A 22,520-nucleotide genomic window follows, 5' to 3' on the forward strand; every position below is an offset into this window, starting at 1 on the left:
TTGATTCACCGAGAGACATTTGACTAATTTTTTGCTGAAACTATCTTAATTCCCTAGCATTATTGTATATATATTTATATATACACAAAAAAATTAATAAATTAAAAATTAATCTATCATAAATTTACAAATTTATTTTTAATTAATAAATTATTATATATACAAAATTAAATTTAAATTTTTAATATTTACTCAAACGAATAAATAAATTCACTCGTTAATTAACTCATGTTAGTTCTTCCATTCTTGTATATTGAGAATAGTAATTAAGGAAAATGTATTTTTATAAGCAACTTCTCGTTAGTTTAAATTATTGATGTTAAAAATAAATTTTACTTAACATTTTTATATATATATTGTGTAAATGCAAATAGTTAAATTTTAGATTTTTTATTATTAATAAGTTGCAGATTAAAATTGAAGAATGTTATAATTAGTAATTACAGATGTGGAAGAATGATTAAATTGATAAAACTAATAAATGAAAATGACAAAAGATTTTATTCTTTATGTAGATGGAAAATGGCGAATTTAAAATCCATTGAAATAAATTACGAAGAGGAGGAGGAAGGAAAGGTGATATCATCACAGAAGCCTGACCTGACCCGGGTTTCCTTTTCTTGTCAACCCCATCTTTTTAATCTCCTCTCTCTCTCTCTTTCTCTCTCTCTCTCTCTAAGTCTAAATAAGTAATAATAAAAATTGAAAAAAAAAAGTGCACATAGATTATATAAGTCTCAGCCTCTGCAATGTTTATGCTTTTCTTCCATTTCAGTCACTATTGTTCTATCTATGCTTCCCCCTAATAATTAATTTGGATAATCACGACCTCTTTTTATTTCTAAATTTAATCTGTTTTAAGAAGATTGAAGAGGAGAGGGTAAGGGTAGCATTAGCAAAAAGGGGGGAAAACACCACACACAAAGACAAAAGAAGCACAAAACCCTAGCCTTGCCACGCACTCTCCAACCCAACCCTAAACAACAAAAACCCTATTTAATCCACAATCGTGCTCTCCTCAATTTCGGATTATCGAGGTGGAGCTCCGTATTTGTGAATTGGTACCACATAATTCAATTATAATCCCCAATTTTTGTTGAGCTGTGAAGAAAATGGAAGGGATACCGCACCCACTACCCAGAACTGTTGAGGAGGTTTTCAGCGACTTTAAGGGCAGGCGAGCTGGATTGATCAAAGCCCTAACCACTGGTGCTTCTTCTTCCTCTTCTTTCAAATAATTGAATTGTGTGTTTCACTGTATTGTTAATTTGGGGTTTTCTGTTTTGTTGTTGCAGATGTTGATAAGTTCTACCAGCAGTGCGATCCTGGTGGGTTGTTTTCATGCCTTCTTATTTTCTTTTTCTCATGTTGATAAGTTCCTACACTTTGTCTAGTTTCACCTCTCAATTTGCCAACTTTTAGTGTTCTTTGAACAGCACAAGTGAAGGCCGTCTTCTGTGGTTTCTGGCTTGTAACTACTGTATTTTGTTGTTTTAAGAACCGTTACTCGCTTTGTTTATGTTGCATTCTGTGCTTTGTTTTCGCTTTTTGATTCCCCCCTCTACCCATAATTCGTTTTCAAACCATTCAGGATTGTTGCTGGTAGAGCTGAATAGGGGTATTTTCCTGTCTTATACTGCATATGTGCTAGCCGCTTGTGCATTGCATATTTATGTGCACTGTTTATATTCCTGTTTATTATCCATGAAGAACTGCGTATTCATGTGCACTTCATGAAATAGTAGGGCTAGGTAATTTCTCTTAAGGGGCCAAAGAGGAGGGGTTAAAAAACTTGTCGGGAAAGTTAAAAGTAAAAAAAGTACTATGTTTCAAACAAATTTGAGAATTAGATTACCTTGATCATTCTGCCTGAATGCTTGTTCATCTTGTGCATGTTGTATGAACACACTGGACTATGCATGCATTGAATGGTTTATGCATGAATGTGAAGGAGAGAGGGACCTGTTCTCTTTTTTATTTTTGTGTGTCTATGCACACCTATTAATCTTCATCCTCGCAGATCAGATATATAATGGGCCATTAAATCTCATAAGTGTTGACACTCATGCATGAATGTCCAATCAATGATGAGTAAATTTTGATGCGTCCAATGGTGTTTAAGTAATCACTAATTCACTTTTCATGTCAAATGATTGGATATCTGTCCATTAAACTTGACAGGGTCCTCATTGTCAGTTTTTTATGACTCTTATATGTTGGACGTTAGTAGGGAACCAACTAAAGATTGAAAATAAGAACAGGGTACTGCAAGTTTGCGAACAAAGTCATTAATTTTAACAGATCTTTGAAACCATGTCAAAATGGCATACATACAATGCAAACTAAAATTTTCTAATGTTAAAAAGATAAATCTGTTCTATATGTTGTCCAATTTTCTCAATTAGGAAGGTAGAACCTAGAATAACGATTACATTAACATTACATATGTACCAAAAAATATTTATTATATGCAATGTGTGTTTTTCTTAACATTATGTTGCTTTGTTATAGACAAGGAGAATTTGTGTCTATATGGATTTCCGAATGAAACGTGGGAAGTGAATTTGCCTGTTGAGGAAGTGCCTCCTGAACTTCCTGAGCCAGCATTAGGTATCAACTTTGCCAGAGATGGCATGCAAGAGAAGGATTGGTTATCACTAGTTGCAGTTCACAGTGACTCATGGCTGCTTGCTGTTGCTTTCTATTTTGGTGCTCGCTTTGGATTTGGCAAGAATGAAAGGTAATCTGTTCACAGTGTGCTCACAGATGGTACAGTTGTAATTCTGCTGTTTTACTTGAAAACTGAACCATATGAGAAGTGAAGTTTCCCTGTGCCCATATTTATGTGTATTTTGATTAATTAGTCTTCAACCTCTGCAGGAAGAACATACTGCAAATGCAATATTTTAGAATATATAATATGAGCTAATCTACATTTTGTGTGTGTCTGTGTAACATATTAAATTTGTGTTCTTGTTCATGTAATTTTAGCTATTTACACTGGGTGGTTACATCATTCTGCAACTTAGACATCCTGAAGTCCTTTTACGGACCAAATTGATATGAAAAGAATCAATTAGGGATAATATCCCTTTTATTGAGTTTACTTTGAGGAATTATATGATCAAATAATATATCTATGTTGTGTGCCCTGTTTTGCTAATTTATTTTCTTTCCTCATACTATAGGGATTTTAAAAATTTTGTGGTGTATGGTTTGGTGGTGGTGGTGGTAATTCTTCGTTTATAACACGTAACAGTGACTTGTATAATTTGTAATGGATCTGAAACAATTTCTTTTATGTTTTTGTCTGAGTTGGTCTTGCTGCTCTTATGCTCTAATTTTCTCCCACTTACTGTTTTATGTTTTTCTGTGTCATGTCATGGAACTCGGAATTTTATGAGCTTCTGAACTCATTCATCATGAAGCTTGAAAGCTTTGGAGTTTGGTCTCATACAATTGGTTATTTCCTGAGAACTAACTTTCATTATTTTCTTGTTTGAATATGAATCTCTGTATATATGTTCTGACCCTTATAGAATGAGGAATCAAATGAATACTATTGTTCATTAGCCAGTGAAACTCATCTTTTATGCTTGCAATCTTATTTATATGTGTCTTGGAAAGTTAGGTTGCAGTTCATTTATCTTGGGTATATCTGAATCACACCCATTGAATCCCTTTTTAGTTTTTACTGTGTACCTGATGATGAGTCAACTGAATATCTAAAATGAGTAGAAAAACATTAGTCTGATCAAATACAATACTGAAGGATTAGGTGGTAAAGTATGCTGATAATTTCGGTTAAGAGAATGTAAAAGTGGCTATTTCCATACAGTTTTGTAGAGTTCTCTAAATGTTGTTTCGACATTTGAAAATAATATTACAGATAGGAGGATATTCTCTTATAATTGTGGTTCAAATGGATATTTTCAGGAAAAGGCTTTTCCAGATGATCAATGATCTGCCAACTATCTTTGAAATTGTTACAGGAAGTGCCAAGCAATCAAAGGATCAACCAGCTGCTCACAACAATGGTAACAAAAGCAAATCAAGTGGAAAGATGGTATGTAAATTTCAATTTAGTGTTCTAAATATTTTTTTTTCACTGCCCGCCTGAAAAAGTCACTAAGGTCTTCCTGTTGAATGATGCTTTTCTAACAGTCCCGTCAATCTGAGAATCAGGCCAAAGGAGTGAAGATGTCTGCACCACCGAAAGAAGAGGATGATAGTGGAGAAGAGGAAGAAGATGACGATGAACAAGGTGCGACATGTGGTGCCTGTGGCGATAATTATGGGAATGATGAATTCTGGATTTGTTGTGATATGTGCGAGAGATGGTTCCATGGCAAATGTGTTAAAATTACTCCCGCCAAGGCTGAGCACATCAAGCAATACAAGTGCCCAAGTTGCAGTAACAAGAGGGCTAGAGTTTGAGAATTCACAAAATTTGGACCAGTGTTTAGAAAGTGAAAATATTGTTGCCTTTTCTAGTTCATGCACTTGAATTACTAAGCAGACAGAATTTGAAGTTTTGCTAGTGTTCATTCCTACTGTCTAATCTACTTCGGAATTGTGGCTTTTAGTAGTCATTGACAACAGAAGATGTTATATTATATATGTTCTGCAGTTTCTTGTTTTTATTTTAATGAATATTTCATTTATATTTGTGGGTGCCGAAGTGGTAAAGCAACCAAAGTGGGATTGGATCCCAAGATAAGTAGTCCCCAAAATGACTGTGCTACTCGAACAGGCTCTTGGCCAAGCTATCCCTGTATATGGGATCCAAGGTGCACTCCATTTGAGTATTTATTGCTAGTCTAGCATGGTTTAGAAGGGAAAAACAAGGTAGCGTACTAACCATTTTTTTTCACCTTCGTAACACTTTTCTTCCCCAAAAGTGAGGGTTCTTTCTAGCAGGATCTTGAAGAAGTCCTTCGGGAACTGAAGCATGGAGATTCCAACTGGTGGCACCAGCACTTGCATTTGGCATGCTTTGATTCAACTAGTTATGGGGAACCATTTCTAGAGTGTTCTTTTGCGTTGGCATGATGGGGAAATTGTTCAGTTACCCTTCACCCCCGTTTTAGTACTTTAGTTTTCTAGTTTAGACAAAATATTGGTGGAAATTGTGATCAGAGTCTGTTTACTTGAGGACGTATATGCTTGTTGACTCTTTCTGTGGCAGCCTTCTTTTCCTTTCCATTAAAAAAAATATTTATATTATAATTTATTTATCTAAAGGAGAACTCCACTATGCTCTTAACAGCCTTTAGGAGATGCACTTGGGATGGAAGGAAAAAAATAGAAATGAAACAGATGGATGAATCAAAGAGCACATGAATAATGTCGTTTTATTTTCTTGTTTATTAATTTAGAGCTTATTACACAAAGGACATGGAATAGACTAATAGAGAGAGAGGTTGAGTTAGGAGGCCACTTTGTTTAATATGATAAATGGAGGTGGGTTGGTTTTTGAATCTCTGACCATTCGCCTATTAACATGGATCCATAGGCTGCGATGAACGCCAGTAAGAAACAGTTTCGCATAGAGGTGCAATCAATCTGAAACCAATGTGCTGTGAGTAGCTTTTGTTCCAAACTCCCTCTTAATACGTTATGCTGATTGAGCAACTATGCTAAAGTCAAGTCTGAGATCTCTTACTAAATTAATAAATTGTGTCATGTCTCAAAACTGCATGCATAGGATGGCAGCATCATATGACAAGCAATAATACTATAATAGCCGTATCCTAATTTATTTTGCTATATTTAGAGACGGAGTCAACAAAAGGGATAAGAAAGAAGTGAAGGGTATCCGATTTCGAGATGCTTAATAATATCAATGTTAGCATCACTATTTTTACACAAGATCCCCACTCATTGGAATCTTGATTCCTCCGCAAAAAGGGGGCAATTTATATGCGTTATGAGGCTCAATCTGAACCTCAACCCCAACCCTTGCCAATTCCAAATGGCATGCGGGCATGTCATGTTATCCCTCCCTGAACAATTTCCTTTTCTCTTATGCATGGTTCCTTTTGTCCAATAGAAAATGGAGGACAGAGGAGGAACCATTCTGATGAAAAGGTATGAGGTGGGGCGTATGCTTGGGCAAGGAAACTTTGCAAAAGTTTACCATGCAAGGAACCTCAAGACCGGGCAGAGTGTTGCCATCAAAGTCCTTAACAAGGATATGGTGATGAAGTTTGGCATGGCTGAGCAAATCAAGCGTGAAATCTCGGTGATGCGGCTCGTGAGGCACCCCAACATTGTGCATCTCTACGAGGTGATGGCAAGCAAGACCAAGATATGCTTTGTGATGGAATATGTCAAAGGTGGTGAGCTTTTTGACAAGGTGTCCCTAGGGAGGTTGAAAGAAGACCTGGCCAGAAAATATTTCCAGCAATTGATGGATGCCATTGATCTTTGCCACAGCAGAGGAGTGTATCACCGCGACCTCAAGCCGGAGAACCTTCTCTTGGACGAAAATGGGAACCTCAAGGTCACAGACTTCGGCTTGAGCGCCTTGACAGAGAGCAGAAAGAGTGACGGCCTTCTTCACACAACTTGTGGAACTCCGGCCTATGTGGCTCCAGAGGTGATTAGGAAGAAAGGCTACGACGGAGCCAAGGCAGATATTTGGTCTTGTGGCGTGATTCTTTATGTTCTGTTGGCTGGATATCTTCCTTTCCGGGATAAGAATCTCATTGAAATGTATAGAAAGATTGCCAAAGCAGATTTCAAGTGCCCTCAATGGTTCCCTGTTGATGCTAAAAGGCTTCTCTACAGGATTCTTGATCCTAATCCAATAACCAGAGTTACTATTCCCAGAATCATGGAGAGTAGATGGTTCCAAAAGGGGTATGAGCACAATGCATTATCCCATCTCCCACCTTTGTCCCCAAGATGGGGTGGTGATGACTGTAGCTCCGATGTTGAGGCTGCATTTGCATTTACCTACTCCTCCTCCTCCTCCTTCTCCTACTCAGGAGAAGACGATGAAGAAGTAGTAGTTCCCATGAAGCTGTATCGCTTCAATGCGTTTGATATCATAGCACTTTCCTCAGGGTTTGATCTCTCTGGCTTGTTTGAGAAAGATAACAGTCAGAAACAACATGCAATGTTTATAACAAGAATGCCACCGGCAGTGATTGCATCAAAGCTGGAGGAGATAGGACAGATGGATAATAGTTTCAAGGTGATGAGGAATAATGGAGTTGTTAGGTTGGAAAAAAGAAATACAAAGGGAACCAGCCAACTCAGCATAGATACAGAAATTTTTCAAGTTACAGACTCCTTTCATGTTGTTGAGATCAACAAGGTACTTGGGGACTCATTGGAATACACCACATTCTTGGAGCACCATCTTAAGCCTTTCCTTGATGAAATTGTTTTGGCTTGGCAAGGATGTCACAACCACCAATAACCAATTAATAATTATAGTAGCATATAGCACTCTACTTGGATTCAAGGTGCTTCCATGCATTCTAATCCAAATGTCAATTCACTACATAGTTGTTTCTTTTTTTTTTTTTTCCTTTCAATGTTCTGCCTTTCATAAATTACTTTTCCCTCTATAAAGTCTAATACACAAAATATAAGAAACAAAGTTTTGAGAGACGATTTAAACTTTTTTCCAGCATTATTTAAAATACTCTTATGTTAGTGGTTATTACTTATTAGTTCTATTCAGCTGATATGATTGTACCTTTGAACAAGTTTGGTGATATCATAAGACACCACTTTACCTAAGGATTTTAGCATTTGACTTGTATCAATACTAAATGTCAATGGCCTATTGGACCAAGTAATTTAGAGTTGAATCCCTGCTTCCCTGACATTCTAAGAGACTTAAGTGTAATGATCCTTGCAGGTATTGTTACAAATATAAACAACTTCAAGGCTAGCAACAAAGAAATTTAACCTTGCTCATTGATTTTATACTCACATGTATAATAAGCACGAAATTCTGGCATCTATTGTTACTGACTGTTCAAGGACTATATGGCAAATACAAACCAACCACTTCCATTTCTACCCGGTATGTGAATCTGATCTGATCTTATCTGCCATTGCAAAACAATTAATTCAGTTATATAAATGCTACATGCCAATTGCAACTCCTCCATGTTTCCAATGTCGAAATTAAACTCACTAACCATCCTCGTTATTGGTAGGATACCATACTATTAGTAATAAAGTTAGTTAGGAGGGTATCTAAATCACATGCTTAATTTACAATCTCACTAGATAGACACAGATATGAGGCCAATGAGGGTATACAAGACTTTTGTCAAGCTGTCACCATCACTGGTGCCTAATTTATTGTGTAGAGTAATAGGAACTAGGAAGCTAGTACAGTGGTATTCCCACTTAGCTAAGAATGAAATGATATATGAATATTGATATCTCCAAGTCATAATACAACAACTACACTAACAGTTAGAGAAATGTTAATTATCATCCTCTTGTAATGAAAAGCTTCTAAAACTTGGGAAATTGATTTTATTTAATCAAGCAATTTATTGGAAGATAAAAATATAAATAAACAAATAAACTTTAATCCTTTGCATTTTGGATCATGAGTCATGCCCTCATGAGTGCTTTATTAATTGGGTGACGATGAAGTTGGTATCAGATTAAAAAAGAATTTGCCTAACCAAAGCCGGTTCAACATTTCTCTTTGCTTGCAGGAGGACCAAAAGCATTCTAATTCAGCAACATACATTTGAGAATGATTTTTCCTCAGATGGCAAAAACTTTTTAAGAGGACTTTTCTGCAGAGTGTAAATTCAATATTCTCTCAGCTAATATCAAATCGTCAGGCGTTGTCACCTGTAAAACAACAGTTCCCAATTACATATTAGTTCATGCATTTTGTAGTTCATTCTTCAATGCTAACAACGTCATAAAATTATGAGACAAGTTTGACTGAATGCCTACCTTGATATTGGTATAAGATCCTTGGGTGATATAAACAGGATGTTTCAAGTGTTCTACAATGGATACATCATCTGTTACCTCAAGACCTTCCCTGTAGACAAGGTGGCGTGGTGCACAATCATACCAGTTAGAAGATTCTATTATATACAGCCATGATTCTTATCAACTACCAAACCATGTTATAGGATGACAGTATATTTTCCTTTTCCTTTCTTAATAACTGTACATTTTAGGGTGTATTTGGTGTGGGTATAGATAAGGGGTAGAATTTCATGAATCTTCTCCTATAATTTACTAATTTTACAAATGCATTTCATTAAGCAAGTTTTACCCCTAGTTGTACTCCCATACCAAACATATCCTGATGTTTGCAAGTACTAACTAACTATATAAATTATAAAGCACAAGAATGAAAAACTACCTATTTACAAGCTCAAATCCTTTCTTTAGTAACTCGGGCTTGATTATCTGTAAAAATGGATAACAATCAAACCAATTAACTACTACCCAATTCTTAACTTTTTTTCCAAATAGAAGTACAGTATATTATTGTTTACAATTTTTACCTGAGGGGTCTGCATCTCCCATAGCGTTTTTCTGTCCAGTGTTCGAACTACAAATGATTCATTGTTTGCCTGCACAAGGATTCACAGACAAACGTCAGTATTTCCAAATTCATTTTAGAGGAGGAAATATAATAGATGCACTATGTACCTAATCACATAATGAAACAAATTAATATAAATTGGAAGAAATTCAGTTATGCACACTTTCTTGTAGATAATGCTGCTTCTATTAAGTATAAATAAACAGTTAGCTGAGGCTAAAAACATGTCATAGTAGTGCAGCATTTAAAAAATACTGAGGGGAACAAATAACTGAATTCAATCTCTCACTAATAACTTAACTTCAACTTGCACCAAATTTATTTTAATGTAGCAAACTAAATATTAAGCTTGTGAATTATCCATCAGGATTTGCTTTCTAAAAAAATTAAAAAGAAAATAAAAAAAATGGACCCAAAAAGTAACATGAAACATGACTGTGGAAACTGAGTTGCTAAAAAATAACAACAAAAAATACCTCTTTGATTGTGGCCTTCACAGGGACACCAAGAACGGCAGCCCCATTCAACAATCCATCTTTAAGGACCTAAAAAACACATTACAAGTGAGTACTGAGTAGTCTATGCATTCCTTTAAGTTAAATTGTAAACAGACATAGCACCAAACTCAGCAGAGACATGTCACCATGTAACACAAGCATTTTTAGTAGAACTCTCCCATAACAAGGTCATTTAATTTTTACAGTAGAAGAGCCTTAACAGTGAAAACAGTAAAGCACACAGCTTTCTAGCTCTATTTCATGTCAACCTCTGACAGTAACAATTAATATAAAAATATGGTCGACTTTTTTCCAGACTGTATTACTGTTGTCTATTAGAGAGGGATTCTTTCATTATCTCACTCTCATAAGACTAATCTAACTATATGAATTGATACTTTTAAGAGAAATCAAAAGCAATTTACGCAGTATCTTGTGCAAGAGACACTTATTCAGCCTAAACCTTTTTCACATCTTCTGATAACACCAGAGGTCTTGCAGAATCATGAATGCAAACAAGCTGCGAGTTTGAATCAACAGCCTGCAGAAGGAAAAGGATATCTAGATATTAAGAATTTTAGTATTCCACTCCGACCTACTTATCATTCTTTGGAAAGAAAAGCTAAGAAATAAACCATGATAGGGTGAAAATTATAATCATTAATATTTAAACCCACTCTCCCCCCTTAAATAAATAAACAGAAGAATGAAAAATAAACTGCACATTCCTGCAGCCCATTGTAGACAGAATCCTGTCTTTCTTTTCCAGGAAGTGCAAATTTAAGTTCTACTTTGTCATTCACTTTCGCATCTGAGGGAAAAGAAAAGAATTATTAGTAACCAAGACACAAATATATGGTTTTACAGAACTTAAGCTAAGGAGGAAGGGAAGAAACCTTCAAAAATGTCCTTGTATGAAGGATCACAAACGACAATGATTTCTTTCACTTCAACCATGCGTGAGAAAGTGTAGAAACTACAAAGGATTGACATATATATATCAAGTCATATTGTAAATGAATAAATGAATGAATGAAACAGACTATAAAGCATAAGAGGATACAAAGGCCAAACAAAATCAATAGAGTGCCAATTATGTCTCTTGAAATCATGGTCTTAGCATCAATAATATCATACTGAACATCAATAGGTGGTCCAACATTAAGATTAGGATAAGTTTCGATACTATATTATAACTGAGATGTTACCTATAGAGTGCAATTGGTTGACCTAGAAGTGGAAGATACTGCTTGGGCATGCTAGCCTATTTGGATCCATAAGAAAGATGAATGGGTGAGTGTGAGAGGAAATTGTTTGAAATACATAACAAGAGGAAAGAAAACTGACACCCATCCTCTTCCCCTGGCCTCCAGCGAGTAGGACAACAGAGACACTTTTTTCTTTAACAATAGACGACTCCTGCACAACAACAGACAGAGAGAATTTGAAGGATTGATATGATATGATATGAAATTGTAAGGATTTGTAAGTAGCTTACTTGGGGAGTTTGGGATTGGGATTGGGTAGAGCAGAGAGTAACGGTTGATTTAGCAATGGAAGCATTTATCCTTGAAGTGGAAATTTGAAGCGCTGACAACACAAAGAAACAATGAGTTGATTGGCAAATGGCAAGGAAAGAAAATTGAAAAGGCGTTGACTTTTTACTTGCCTGCATTTGGGAAGGAGGACCTCTGGGGAAGGAAATGACGAGGTCTTGCAAAACATAGACGCCCATCAGAACAGCCAAGGGGACGATTCAGACACATAGTAGCTTGAAACTGAACCACCGCCATCTCAATTCTCAAAACAATAACTGCCTCGCCTGGTCCACAAACAATTCAATACTTAATACTTAACAGTATATGTATATGATATCATAGCAAAAGCAGAACAACCATGAGCAATTCAAGTTGAATAGCAATGAATTGAAGTTGAGAGGAGGCCTACCTGAAATGACGCAATGGCAGAACCAGAACAGCAGCGAGCCGCACCGATGAGCTCCGGCGACAGCAGAAGACAGCGGAGAGACCGAGAGACTCAGACAGGATGCAGAGTAGACGACTACTAGTAACACGGTGGATTTTTTTTGGTAATTTCATTTTTGGCCAAAGAAACTTTATTTTTCATAGGCGATGAACTGAGTTGGATGAAGCTGATTGGTGCACTCTGTGATTGTGGGACCCATATTACCTGTACAAGTCAATTATGGTAGGATCAATTTGGTCCAAGTTGGTTTCTTGTGTTGAATTAGGCGGAAAGTAATTTTTATGTTGGTAATTTGAAGAAAGGAACAAATCAGACGTCTAAATTTTTTAATTTGATCAAATCGAATACACTAATTTCTACTTTTAAAAAGTAAAAAAAATTGAAAATATAAAATCGGATTCACCATTTTTTCTAGGGTGAGCACGGTAGCGGGTACTTAATTATCCGTACGAACTAAATTGAACTGATTAAATTGGTTTTGTAATTAACGGGTAATCAAATCCAATCCGAACTAAATTGATGACTTTTGTTAGTGATTGATATAGATATCGATTTTGGGGGTGCAAAACCCGAACCAATCCAACCAATCCACGAATCCGATCATATATTAATTAAATAAAAAAAAAAATATATATGACTTTTTTCATTAGATATTGATTATTCATTATTAATATGTTTGGATTTTAATGAGTTTAATTTTTAATGTATTTGGTGTTTAACATGTTTGGATTATTTCTATTGATGTTACATGCTTATTTTACTTGTTGAATTTTTAAGATAAAAATTTAATTTTTTTATGAATTTTAAAGTCACCGGATACCCAATTATCCGAATCGAACCAATCCGTTCTTAATCGGTTTGATTTGGTTCGAATACATGTACAAAAAAAATACAAATTCAATCCAAACCGATTCAATTATATTTTGATCAGTTCGATTCTAATTTTACCATAAACCCAAACCAAACAGATCTGTGCTCACCCCTGATTTTTTTTTTAAAAAAAGTTTTCATAAATAGAAATCGGAACGAACAATTGTTTATGGCTGTATTACTTGTCTCTAATTCTATTTATCTTCCATCACAAAAAAAAAAAGTTATAAACTTAGATGTAATTTCTTCTGGTTTTTGAAATATCACTAGTTGATCTATTAACACTTGCTTTGATTTTGGCTTTATATGTAACCAGATGAGCCTTCTAAAGAACTGCCGAAGTTTTCTGTCAAACTTTTTCTTCATTCCAGCGGGCATGTTGCAGCGAAATTCCAATATGACCAGGATTCACATGCTAACTTCATCAAGAGTATTATATTTCTATTGAAAAATTTGAATTTTCCACAATTAGGGGCTATGTCTTTGGACTTGAACAAGTTCCTGCATACTCATGCTTTATAGGCTATGTTTCATGGCAGGTAATAATTTCTGCTTTTCGGAGAATCCCTAGATCTTCTTGGAATGCAAAAGAAAGGTATCTCTGTCTCTCCTCCAGCAATAAGTGCGTGTGTTCATCCTAGCACGGTTTTCTGGATTGGCTGTTTTGAGGGCTTAGTTTTTTGAAAATTTTTCAGTCTGTAGGTTATGGATGTTCCTGCTTTCTTCCTTGTCAGAAGCAGAGAAGGTTCTAGGAAAAATATCTAATTATAAAGTTTAGGTAATAATTCTTGTATTTTCATTTTCTTTTTAATTGGGAAACTGATGTTATTATTTTATATCTTAATGAGAATTGAGCTTGGCTTATATAATTTCTTTGGGGGGAAGCTGGTCAAGAGTTTGGGATTCCATCCATATAGTAGCTGTTATAGCAAAGTAAATTTTTGTTTCGCAGTACATATTTTTCCATGTTGATGGTCCTTGTGCTTTGTCACTTTGGCATTATTCCATCCATATTTTTGTTTTGCATCTATATCTCGAGACTAGTATAGCATCATGCAATTCTGGTTATTTATGTTTGAGCTAGTTATGGAACAGAATTCTTGTATGTCTTGACAACATGCTTATTTTGGGCATATAAAATTATTTTCTATTTACATTTTAAGGGCTATTGATATTCAAGAAAGTGAATTGTGGATTTCATTTATTTGAACTATGTGATTGTTGTTTAGATTATGAGTATTTTACGAAAACTTTCACTTTGAAAATGGTTCGAAAATTTGCTCACCAATTTTTATTGGTAAGATTGTGGTAAGTTTTCTTTCTAAAATTAGGTTATTTGACTTGGAAATGGTAATATGTGCTCTCCATCTTTGGTTGCATTGAGGTGATAAAATCTAATCAATATTAGTTTCTTTTTTTTATACTGCAGTTGGAAGTGGTAAAAGCCAAAAGTAAGTCTTCCAAATCAAAAGATGAGTCTGAATCTCTTAAATTTACTCAAAAGAATCTGATTAGCAAGGTTTGCATGGAAGAAGCCCTGAACATAATCTTGACTTGTACAATTTGTTTGGAAGTTTTTCTTATTACCTAGAACTATGATAGGTCTATAGTTTTTACTGCAACATTTTCTTAGGCCTTGGCCAATATTGGAGTAGTTTAAATCATTTTGACTGGTATATGATCAAAACTAAATCATGATATATTCGATTCTAGATATATACTAATTCCGCAGATGCCAAGATTCCTGCTGTTCTTGAATATCTCAGAACTGTCATTGAGGCATTGCTCCCCTCCACTGCTTCAAAGCAATAAAATGTCAATAAAGAATTAGTGACTGCAGCTGTATGTACTATAAGAAAGTCAAGTTAGGGTCTCAACTTCTCTAGTTTCTCACCCATCTCCTTTGATTGGTGTGCTTGCATGATGCATGGTTTTCTGTCATCCAATAGTTTAAAATATGTTCAATGTTGGTTAAATTGGTCTTTTCTTATTGCTTTTATTGCAGTCGGTGCCCCTTAATGTAGGACCATAAGTTGAATGAATTAAATTGGCCGAACAGTGTAGTGAAAATGTCAGCATATGACATTTTAATACGTATGCCACAATTATTATTGGTGTCAACGTTGGCTGGTCTGAGTGGTGACCAAAACAAACACGAACTGTAAACTAGACTATATTAATTCTTACATTGTGTATGCTTAATTTGAAAGTTTGATTGCTTCAATTTTTTTTGTCTCTTGCTTCCATCTTTCTATTTCATATGGGCTAGTGGTGGTTATCACGTGTAATATGTTGTGATCACTGCAGGCAGGTTGCAAGTTTCTTATATTTGCGCACTATCAGCCAATGATAGATGCGATACATGAGTGCCTTCTTGTAAGACCATTTCAATTTTACTCATTTTTTTTTATATTGGAAATTATAGACACTTAAAAAACTGTTGAAATTTTCCAGAAGAAAAAAGGGGGTTGCATCCGAATTGATGGAGGTACACCCGGTGCATGAAGGCAACAATTGGTTAGATTTTTAGGAAAAGGATTATATCAAAGCGGCTGTGGTATGGTGGTATTTTTCGTTGTGCATTTCTTCCATGTGTTTCCGTTATAAGCATCTTTTCTGTTGTATGGGTTAGTATTTGTGCTTGAGATAATGATTTCATGTGACACGTTATCATGCAGCTATCCATTAAAGCTGGGGGAGTTGGATTAACTTTAACTGCTGCAAGCTTTGCAGAACAATCCTGGACTCCAGGTGACCTGATTCAGGTCAAAGATCGTGCTCATAGAATTGGCCTGGTATTCTCACACTCATTAAGTAGAAAGGAGAGAGTTGTTACTAGTTGCATGACAACATTAAGAAAACAGATAATCTCAAATGAAAAGAACTCTCACATCTAAATTTTTGAGTAGCAAAGACAACATGTGCTCTTCTGTTTTTTTTACTAGTTAGTTCTTGTTTGCAGGTCTCATCAGTAAATATATACTAATTGTTGGCAAATGATACTGTTCACGACATCATATGGTAGGTTTTGGTATAGCATTGACTTAACATTTATTATGCATTGATGATATAAATTTTTACATCATACGGATGTGGTGCAATTCAAACTGGATAATGTGGGGCAGGTACATTTCTACATCTTCTTGAACTATCACATGTAATGCAAAATGTACATAATGCTTAGCTTCAAGGTTTCCATTCTGGTTTATATTCATATTTTGTCAAGATTTATACTCAAGTAGTATTTGAGAGTTACTTTTTGATGTTTTTGAGAAACCATTCTGAATTTTAGTTATTGAAAAATCAGATGTTAGATGGCCATGAGAACACCTTAGTTGTGCCAAATAATCAGCCATTGAGTAGCCCTGCAAAGCATACTACTATTGAGCATAGCCCTTTAAGGCAGAGAACTCTTGACCAGTTTATCAGAAGATGTGATAACGTGGATAGGTCAGAAGTCGGAACATCAGCCTGAACCGAAACGGCCCTGTCAGTCATGACTCACAAGATATGCAAAATGGATTTCCATTTTCGCAGATACGTGGCCAGGGGCAAGTGAATCGGAACTTAAATGTTTATGTCTACATGCAGAACCAGATGTGCTTACATGGGGAATTCACCTTTGACTACTCAAATGCCTTTTGAAGCTGAAATCCGTTGTACAACAAATAATAGATTTTGAATAGAACTGACTACACTAAACTATGTTGCTTGTGCTGGAGATAATGGTTTGGTTATGTGAAATATGTGTTGGAAGAAAATGTTGATAAAGTCACCCATCATATTTTAGGTTTCCACTTATTGTTCTTAACTTTTTGCTTCCCTATCGTTTGTTTTAGTTTGGGGCTCTGTACAGAGTAGTACATTATCATATATGAATGAGACTTGTAAATTTCTTTACTCCATATGTATGTATCATTATATTTTGTAGCAATGATCATCTTTGAAAGAATAGACTCATAGAACCCCTCTATAGCACTTTGTTTAAAACTGACCACTACATTAGCTTATTTTGTTTAGGAACATGACCTATTTTGATAATGTTAAAAAAATCATGTCAGGGATGACATTAAAAAAATTAAAAATAACATCATTATTTTCCTTCAATCATTTAGAAACTTGATTTGAATTTTTATAACCCGGACGGAAGATTATTTTTGCTTTATCATCATTCTTATTATTTTCTTGTTTTCTTAATAAAATCAATAATGTATTCAATCGATAATATTATAAATATGACTCAAATCAAATTTTTAAACTAAATTTTTCAAACAAGAGTCATTCTAACTTTGTGAAACTTCAATTAATTATTTAAAATGCATCATGTATTTTGAAAGTTGAAACAGAACGCAGAGGTAATTTTGTATGATGAGCAAAAGAGAATATAGACACAATTCAAGCAAGGTCATATTTCTGAAAGACATTAATATTTAATTCATTGTTCATTCATAATCTTATTGAAAACGACTAAAGATGATAACAAGCCACAAGAAACAAGAAGAAATGTTACTATGTCATAGTTGTCTTATGGTAAAATCTTCTTCCCTTAGTAGGTGGCCAAACAAACGCGTGGCGTATACGATCAGAAAGCATGGAGATCCCCATGGTGTAGGCACTCTTCTTATGGACAGTCACTTGTAAGAAATCTCGCTCCATGGGAGGAGCCCCAACCTCAAGTTGCAATGCTGCAAAGTCCACTGACAGTGTGAAAACTGAGAAGCATAGCGCCAATGTATTAGATTTGGAACCATATAGACCTCCAGAGAGTATTGCACACAGCTTCCCGTTGCCAAGGTCAACAAAATTGAACCTGGCCTCTTCTCCCACACTGGGATCAATACCCTCAAAACACTCATCAAGGTATTGATATAATGCAACACGGCCATTCTGGGGGTTAACGAGAATGGCCAAGACCTTGTGCAAAGGTGCCTCAGGAGGACATTCATTCACATACTCATTTGTGAGGCAAACGGTGTAGTTGCGGCTGCCAAGACCCGGAAGGGACACAGAAATGTACGGGAGATAAATAAAACGACCGTAGTTATCACCGGTAATGAGCCTATCCTCTATGAAGTTCGAAAGATTGTTCTCAGAGGCGGGCTCAGTCGTCCAATTCTCTTTTATGGGGTCGAAGCGGGCCAAACAGGTGTCTCTATTTCCCCTCGATGAAAGAAAGAGGTTGTTGTCGAGGACGAACATGTTATATCGGAAAGGTGGGTTGCTGACGATCGGAGGAGCGATTAAGGGTTTCCAAGTTCTAGATCCAGAACAAAGAACGTAACAGTCAGGTGAAGCTTTGCCCTGTGATTTCATACAGAAGTAAACATCGCCGGAGCCTGGCGTGTTTGCGATGAATGCTTTGACAAAAGGGAGCGGTGCATCATCCAGTGATTCCGCACGCTCAAAACTGCCCTCCCCATCCCCAAATTTGAATTCGTAGATAGGCCAGGAGTCCTTCGCAATCCCCTTTCTACCCGGGTCCTCGGACACCGCCATATAGATCTTGGAGTCGAACTCGAAAGGACACAAATCAAGCTTTGGAAGTTTGAAATGGAAATCGAACTCGAACTCTGGTGGAGGCAAACAATTCCAATCTTTGACATCAACTTCTTGTTTCTTTAAATTGCTTAGTTTGATCACGAACAACTTTTTATACGACACGAGGCAAATGCACGCTTCCTTCGCCATTTTAACCTGCTCCGTTTTTCCTTTTTTTGACACAGCAGCATCCAATTCCGCCATCACTCTCTCCGATCGAACGAGATCGGTAGTGCTGCGGCAGCAAAAAGCTAGGAAAGCACTGGAATGTTAAAGGCTGTGAGGTCCTCAGTGAAATGCCTGCACATGAGGATAGCGGCTTCTTGACCCATGCAAGAAGAATAAAAACACGGTTTTGCTAGGAGACAATATTTTTTTAAAATAATGGGCTTTTGAATGGACCAATAAAGTAAAAAGTTACTCCATCTCAAATTACATACTAAATCTTAACATCCGATAATTATTCTGCACATATACTGAATTTAATATTTTGCCATTATTAATTGGTTATGAGTAAATTGAATAAAAAAATTATCTAATTAAAAATAATAAATATAATCATCTGTATATTTATTAACTTGTTCTCTGCCTTTTCATTATGGCTCAATCTCTGTTTAGGTAACTCAAGTGTCTTTTGTTTTATGATTTTAATTTAGTTTTTCTTTTTATTTGAATATTGATTTGGTATAATATTGCCTGTTTTGGTCACTTGTTCTCTAGCTAGAAGTGCATTTTTTGTTTTGGTCACTAATTCTCTGGCTGGAAATACATTTTCTATTTTGGTCATTGATTCAAACTAGAAAAATATTAATTCTGTTTTGGTTGGAACTATTCAATGCAAATAAAATTGATTGTGGGTTGCCTGCTTACATCAATAAACATCAGGTATAGTTTTTTTTAGTTATTCAGCTATTGAGTTATAATTTGATTAAGTGAGTAATTGATTAATGATACTGCTGTGAATGGTGAATTGATGTGAGAAATATGGTAACTTTTATTCATTGTTCCTTTTTTTTCCTATTTTCTCTGTATAGTAATATCTTTTTTTCTTGATCCTTGTAAATTAATCATTATATGTTTTAGGGTGCTGCTACTCTAAATTATTGAAAGCTGGTCATCACTGTTTGAAAAGAACAATGCATCACAATTGCCCTGTTTGCTTTGAGGTATAAACTATAAAGACTATTCTTCTATTATGGTAAAATCTTTTGGGAAAAACCCCATGATTTCATTTTGTTTGGTTTATGAATTGGTTTCACTTATTATAAATTTTGTTGATTGTTGCTATGATGAAGTTGGTTTATTCTGCCATTAGTTACTTTGTTGATTGAATTTTTTTCTTTAATGAGATTTTGTTCTGAGCAATGTTAGGAGAAAATAGTTCTGCATCATCATCGGTTCCTACTTTGTCATCCACTGCTATTCCGTGCTCTCCTCTCTACTTGCATCCACTGCGCTGTCCCCCACTTGGTCCGCTGAGGTTCGGTGTGTGTTTGGATTAAACTTATTTTCTATTATAAATCAAAGAATCATTTAGCTGATTATGTTCTCTCTATGTAAAAAGTTAAGCATAGAAGTTTTGTTTGAATTCAATTTAGTTTTGAATTAAGCTTATTTTCTATTATTAATGGTTGTTTTTTAATTGCTGGTTGGTTTATCTTGTTAGCATGTAAAGTGGCTGAGAATTCCGAGTTTATTCTCTCAATGGATGTCTTAGTGTTTCACAAAATGAGTGTTTAAATTATGGTAATTTTCAGGGATTAAATTTGTTTGATGACTCAGCTGAGGACATTCTCGGTGGCAGCAGACTTGGAAACAAATTCCACAGCTTGTCTAAGATCCAAGTCCTTAGGAGTTCCTCATCCGATAAAGAGAGAGCAAACAATGTTGCTAAGATCAAAGTTGTGATATGCTTTGTGTTGCATGTTTCTCTTCTATGCTTCTTGTAGTTTGCATTATGTTAGATGCTAATCAATGTTCTTTTAGTTATTTTAGCAGTTACATGTTGATTGAAAATGCTACTTGCTACATCAGGTTCTTAGTCGATAATGGCTTGACTAGTGTCAACATGTATAGATTTTAAATTTTGAAGTTTTTTTAGTGTGCAAACAATGAATTAATTGATTCCAATTTGGATTTGAATTTTGTTTGGTGTATTTTAAGTTGTAAAATGATTCAAAGCAATGAGTACTACTTTTCTTTATTATGTATATTTTTCTTTAGTGATTTGATTTAAATAGTTAAGCTTATTGATTGACACTAAATTAAAAAAATAGTTGGAACTAATTTCAAAGCAACATGAGAAAACTATTGTAAATAAAGAATTATATCATTATAAAAACCCGTTGTTAAAAGTTACAAAAGACAACGGTGTTAAAACTGTTGTCTTAGAGGACTATAAAATGACAATGGTATTAAAACTGTTGCCAAAAAATGATACCAACAATAACGCTTTAAAATCGTTGGCTTTGTGAATAATAAAACTACAACAGTTTAAAACCGTTGCCTATTTAGTTATGGTTTTAAATTGTTGGATCATGAAAGAGAACGGTTTAAAACCATTGCTTATCGAGTAACGGTTCAAAACCGTTGTTTAAAATTTTTTTTCAAAACCGTTGTCTATACCAGTAACTATGGCAACGGTTTTTTAGTTGTCATTGCCTTAGGTAAAAAACCGTTGCCTATGAGGATTGGCAACGGCCGCATATACCACAGGTCAAAAACCGTTGTTAAAGTGTTGCCTAAAGTTTTAGGAACGGTTTTTTAATCTACGGTAACGATTTTTGACCGTTGCAAAAACTCTTATTTGTTGTAGTGATTTTTAGATGATGTTGAATTGCTAACCAATTAATTATTCACTTTGTTTCTGATCTAAATGTTGTTGTAAATCATTGTCTATAAAATCATTGTAATAATTCTCTTAAAATTGTTCATTTCATAATAATTGATTCAAAGAAGTTGTACCAACTTGATCTTGAAGAAGAAACAAATTATCTTTTGGGAAAGGGGAAAAAGAAGAAGAAGCCCTTTCCCAGTGGAGCTTCCACGGCACCTGCCAAATTTTTTTATGCTTTCACAGAATTCAATTGCAATACTGTATCTAATGCGTTTGTTTGTTGTGTTTCAGGTATTTCTAGGAATTCTTTGCACAAGAGGCGCACCACTGGTGGAAAGAAGAAGGTTTGAGGTTTGGAGGAAGAAGAGAAAGTATGCTTTCACTATCTTTTTCAATTCTCTATTTTTCTTAATTTTTTTTCGAAGTGCCTTAGTTTTTCTTAGTTTCAAAACCAAATCCTCCCAAACTTCAACCCTCGTCTGAATTTCAACCCAAATCCTCTGTCCATATTCAATACCAAGATGATGGCATAGAAATTTGTAGTTGATTTGAAAAATCCCCTTGTTGATGGATGATTCTAATATTTACTTGGATCACTGATTTCACGTTATTGCTTTTGGATCATATTTATAACTGTAGTAATTTTTGGAGACTGATTTTAAATATTTTTCTCAAATTGACGTTATTGCTTGAGATTTTATGTGTGTGGACATGCAGATGGCCTTCTATTTCGGTTGTGGTCAATGAGACTAAAGGCTATAACAAACAAATTAATAAAATTGTGTCACTGCACATATGTAAGAAATCATAAAAAAATTTCAAGTGCATATGCTCTATTTCCATGTGCTGGAGGTGGGTGGATGGTTTATCTGAATCTATGCTATTTAAGCAAATTGCTTTGATACTGCCCTAGACTGGCATCTTCAGTTGCATTTGGTATTTACTTTTCTAGCCATGTAACTTATTCTCAGTTGCTATTGTCTAGTTGTTGGTTGAATAGTGCATGTTTCATTCTCTCCCCTTGATCATCCTTTATTTCTTTTGCCTTTCTTTTTAATTTGTATGGTTGAAATTTTGGATTTTTTGAGAGCATTTGTTAAGATTTAGTTCGTGGTTACTGAATTGTACTAGCATGTGAAATTATGGCCATCTGAATTAGGATTACATAACAATAAACATATATAGAACTTTCTTTTGTCTAGGATGTCACATTAAATAGGGTAAAGATTTAGGGAAAAAA

The 22,520-nt window shown here is 35.1% G+C and overlaps 3 protein-coding genes and 2 long non-coding RNA genes across 13 annotated transcripts; 4 read left to right on the forward strand and 1 right to left on the reverse strand.

Annotated features, from left to right (window-relative positions):
- The first annotated feature begins 489 nt into the window (after window positions 1-489).
- Window positions 490-4,643, forward strand: LOC112706809 (PHD finger protein Alfin1). Its single transcript, XM_025758308.3, has 5 exons — window positions 490-1,209; window positions 1,296-1,328; window positions 2,512-2,740; window positions 3,937-4,066; window positions 4,165-4,643. The coding sequence occupies exons 1-5, from the start codon at window positions 1,113-1,115 to the stop codon at window positions 4,435-4,437; spliced, it is 762 nt and encodes a 253-aa protein (XP_025614093.1). The 5' UTR covers window positions 490-1,112; the 3' UTR covers window positions 4,438-4,643.
- An 84-nt stretch (window positions 4,644-4,727) lies between these two features.
- On the forward strand, window positions 4,728-5,159 carry LOC112706786 (uncharacterized). Its single transcript, XR_011869249.1, has 2 exons — window positions 4,728-4,848; window positions 4,921-5,159. It is a non-coding gene; the product is annotated as an uncharacterized lncRNA (long non-coding RNA).
- Window positions 5,160-5,741: 582 nt separating this feature from the next.
- Window positions 5,742-8,835, forward strand: LOC140172847 (CBL-interacting serine/threonine-protein kinase 20-like). Of its 2 annotated transcripts, XM_072210707.1 has the most exons (3): window positions 5,742-7,324; window positions 7,877-8,044; window positions 8,697-8,835. In XM_072210707.1, exons 1-2 carry the CDS (start codon window positions 6,056-6,058, stop codon window positions 7,892-7,894), a joined length of 1,287 nt encoding a protein of 428 aa, XP_072066808.1. In that variant the 5' UTR covers window positions 5,742-6,055; the 3' UTR covers window positions 7,895-8,044; window positions 8,697-8,835. The 2 variants fall into 2 exon arrangements, with proteins under 2 accessions (XP_072066808.1, XP_072066787.1); XM_072210686.1 differs by lacking the exon at window positions 8,697-8,835 and having other exon boundaries at window positions 5,742-7,475; window positions 7,877-8,015.
- Window positions 8,377-12,157, reverse strand: LOC112706805 (2-C-methyl-D-erythritol 4-phosphate cytidylyltransferase, chloroplastic). The gene is made up of 13 exons (XM_072210732.1): window positions 11,998-12,157; window positions 11,720-11,872; window positions 11,549-11,640; window positions 11,398-11,469; window positions 11,259-11,314; window positions 10,947-11,026; window positions 10,778-10,861; window positions 10,514-10,590; window positions 10,030-10,098; window positions 9,513-9,581; window positions 9,368-9,414; window positions 8,947-9,037; window positions 8,377-8,838 (listed from the first exon to the last, which is right to left on the reverse strand). The coding sequence occupies exons 2-13, from the start codon at window positions 11,841-11,843 to the stop codon at window positions 8,767-8,769; spliced, it is 933 nt and encodes a 310-aa protein (XP_072066833.1). The 5' UTR covers window positions 11,844-11,872; window positions 11,998-12,157; the 3' UTR covers window positions 8,377-8,766.
- A 911-nt stretch (window positions 12,158-13,068) lies between these two features.
- Window positions 13,069-16,811, forward strand: LOC112706835 (uncharacterized). 8 transcript variants are annotated; one of them, XR_011869255.1, is made up of 9 exons: window positions 13,069-13,336; window positions 13,429-13,501; window positions 13,602-13,684; window positions 14,336-14,425; window positions 15,214-15,282; window positions 15,361-15,463; window positions 15,585-15,701; window positions 15,869-15,927; window positions 16,214-16,811. It is a non-coding gene; the product is annotated as an uncharacterized lncRNA (long non-coding RNA). The 8 variants fall into 8 exon arrangements; XR_011869252.1 differs by having other exon boundaries at window positions 13,076-13,336; window positions 13,446-13,501; window positions 15,869-16,031; XR_011869250.1 differs by having other exon boundaries at window positions 13,076-13,336; window positions 13,446-13,501.
- Window positions 16,812-22,520: the final 5,709 nt, after the last annotated feature.

This window comes from Arachis hypogaea, chromosome 1, assembly GCF_003086295.3.
Source record: "Arachis hypogaea cultivar Tifrunner chromosome 1, arahy.Tifrunner.gnm2.J5K5, whole genome shotgun sequence".
Lineage (NCBI taxonomy): Eukaryota > Viridiplantae > Streptophyta > Magnoliopsida > Fabales > Fabaceae > Arachis > Arachis hypogaea.

Coding starts and splice junctions, on each gene's coding strand:
- LOC112706809 (XM_025758308.3), top strand. CDS start 1,113: ATGGAAGGGATACCGCACCCACTACCCAGAACTGTTGAGGAGGTTTTC. Junction 1,210..1,295: donor GATCAAAGCCCTAACCACTG/GTGCTTCTTCTT, acceptor TTGTTGTTGCAG/ATGTTGATAAGTTCTACCAG. Junction 2,741..3,936: donor GGATTTGGCAAGAATGAAAG/GTAATCTGTTCA, acceptor GGATATTTTCAG/GAAAAGGCTTTTCCAGATGA.
- LOC140172847 (XM_072210686.1), top strand. CDS start 6,056: ATGGAGGACAGAGGAGGAACCATTCTGATGAAAAGGTATGAGGTGGGG.
- LOC112706805 (XM_072210732.1), bottom strand. CDS start 11,843: ATGGCGGTGGTTCAGTTTCAAGCTACTATGTGTCTGAATCGTCCCCTT. Junction 10,862..10,946: donor ATACAAGGACATTTTTGAAG/GTTTCTTCCCTT, acceptor CTTTTCCCTCAG/ATGCGAAAGTGAATGACAAA. Junction 8,839..8,946: donor GATCTTATACCAATATCAAG/GTAGGCATTCAG, acceptor GTTGTTTTACAG/GTGACAACGCCTGACGATTT.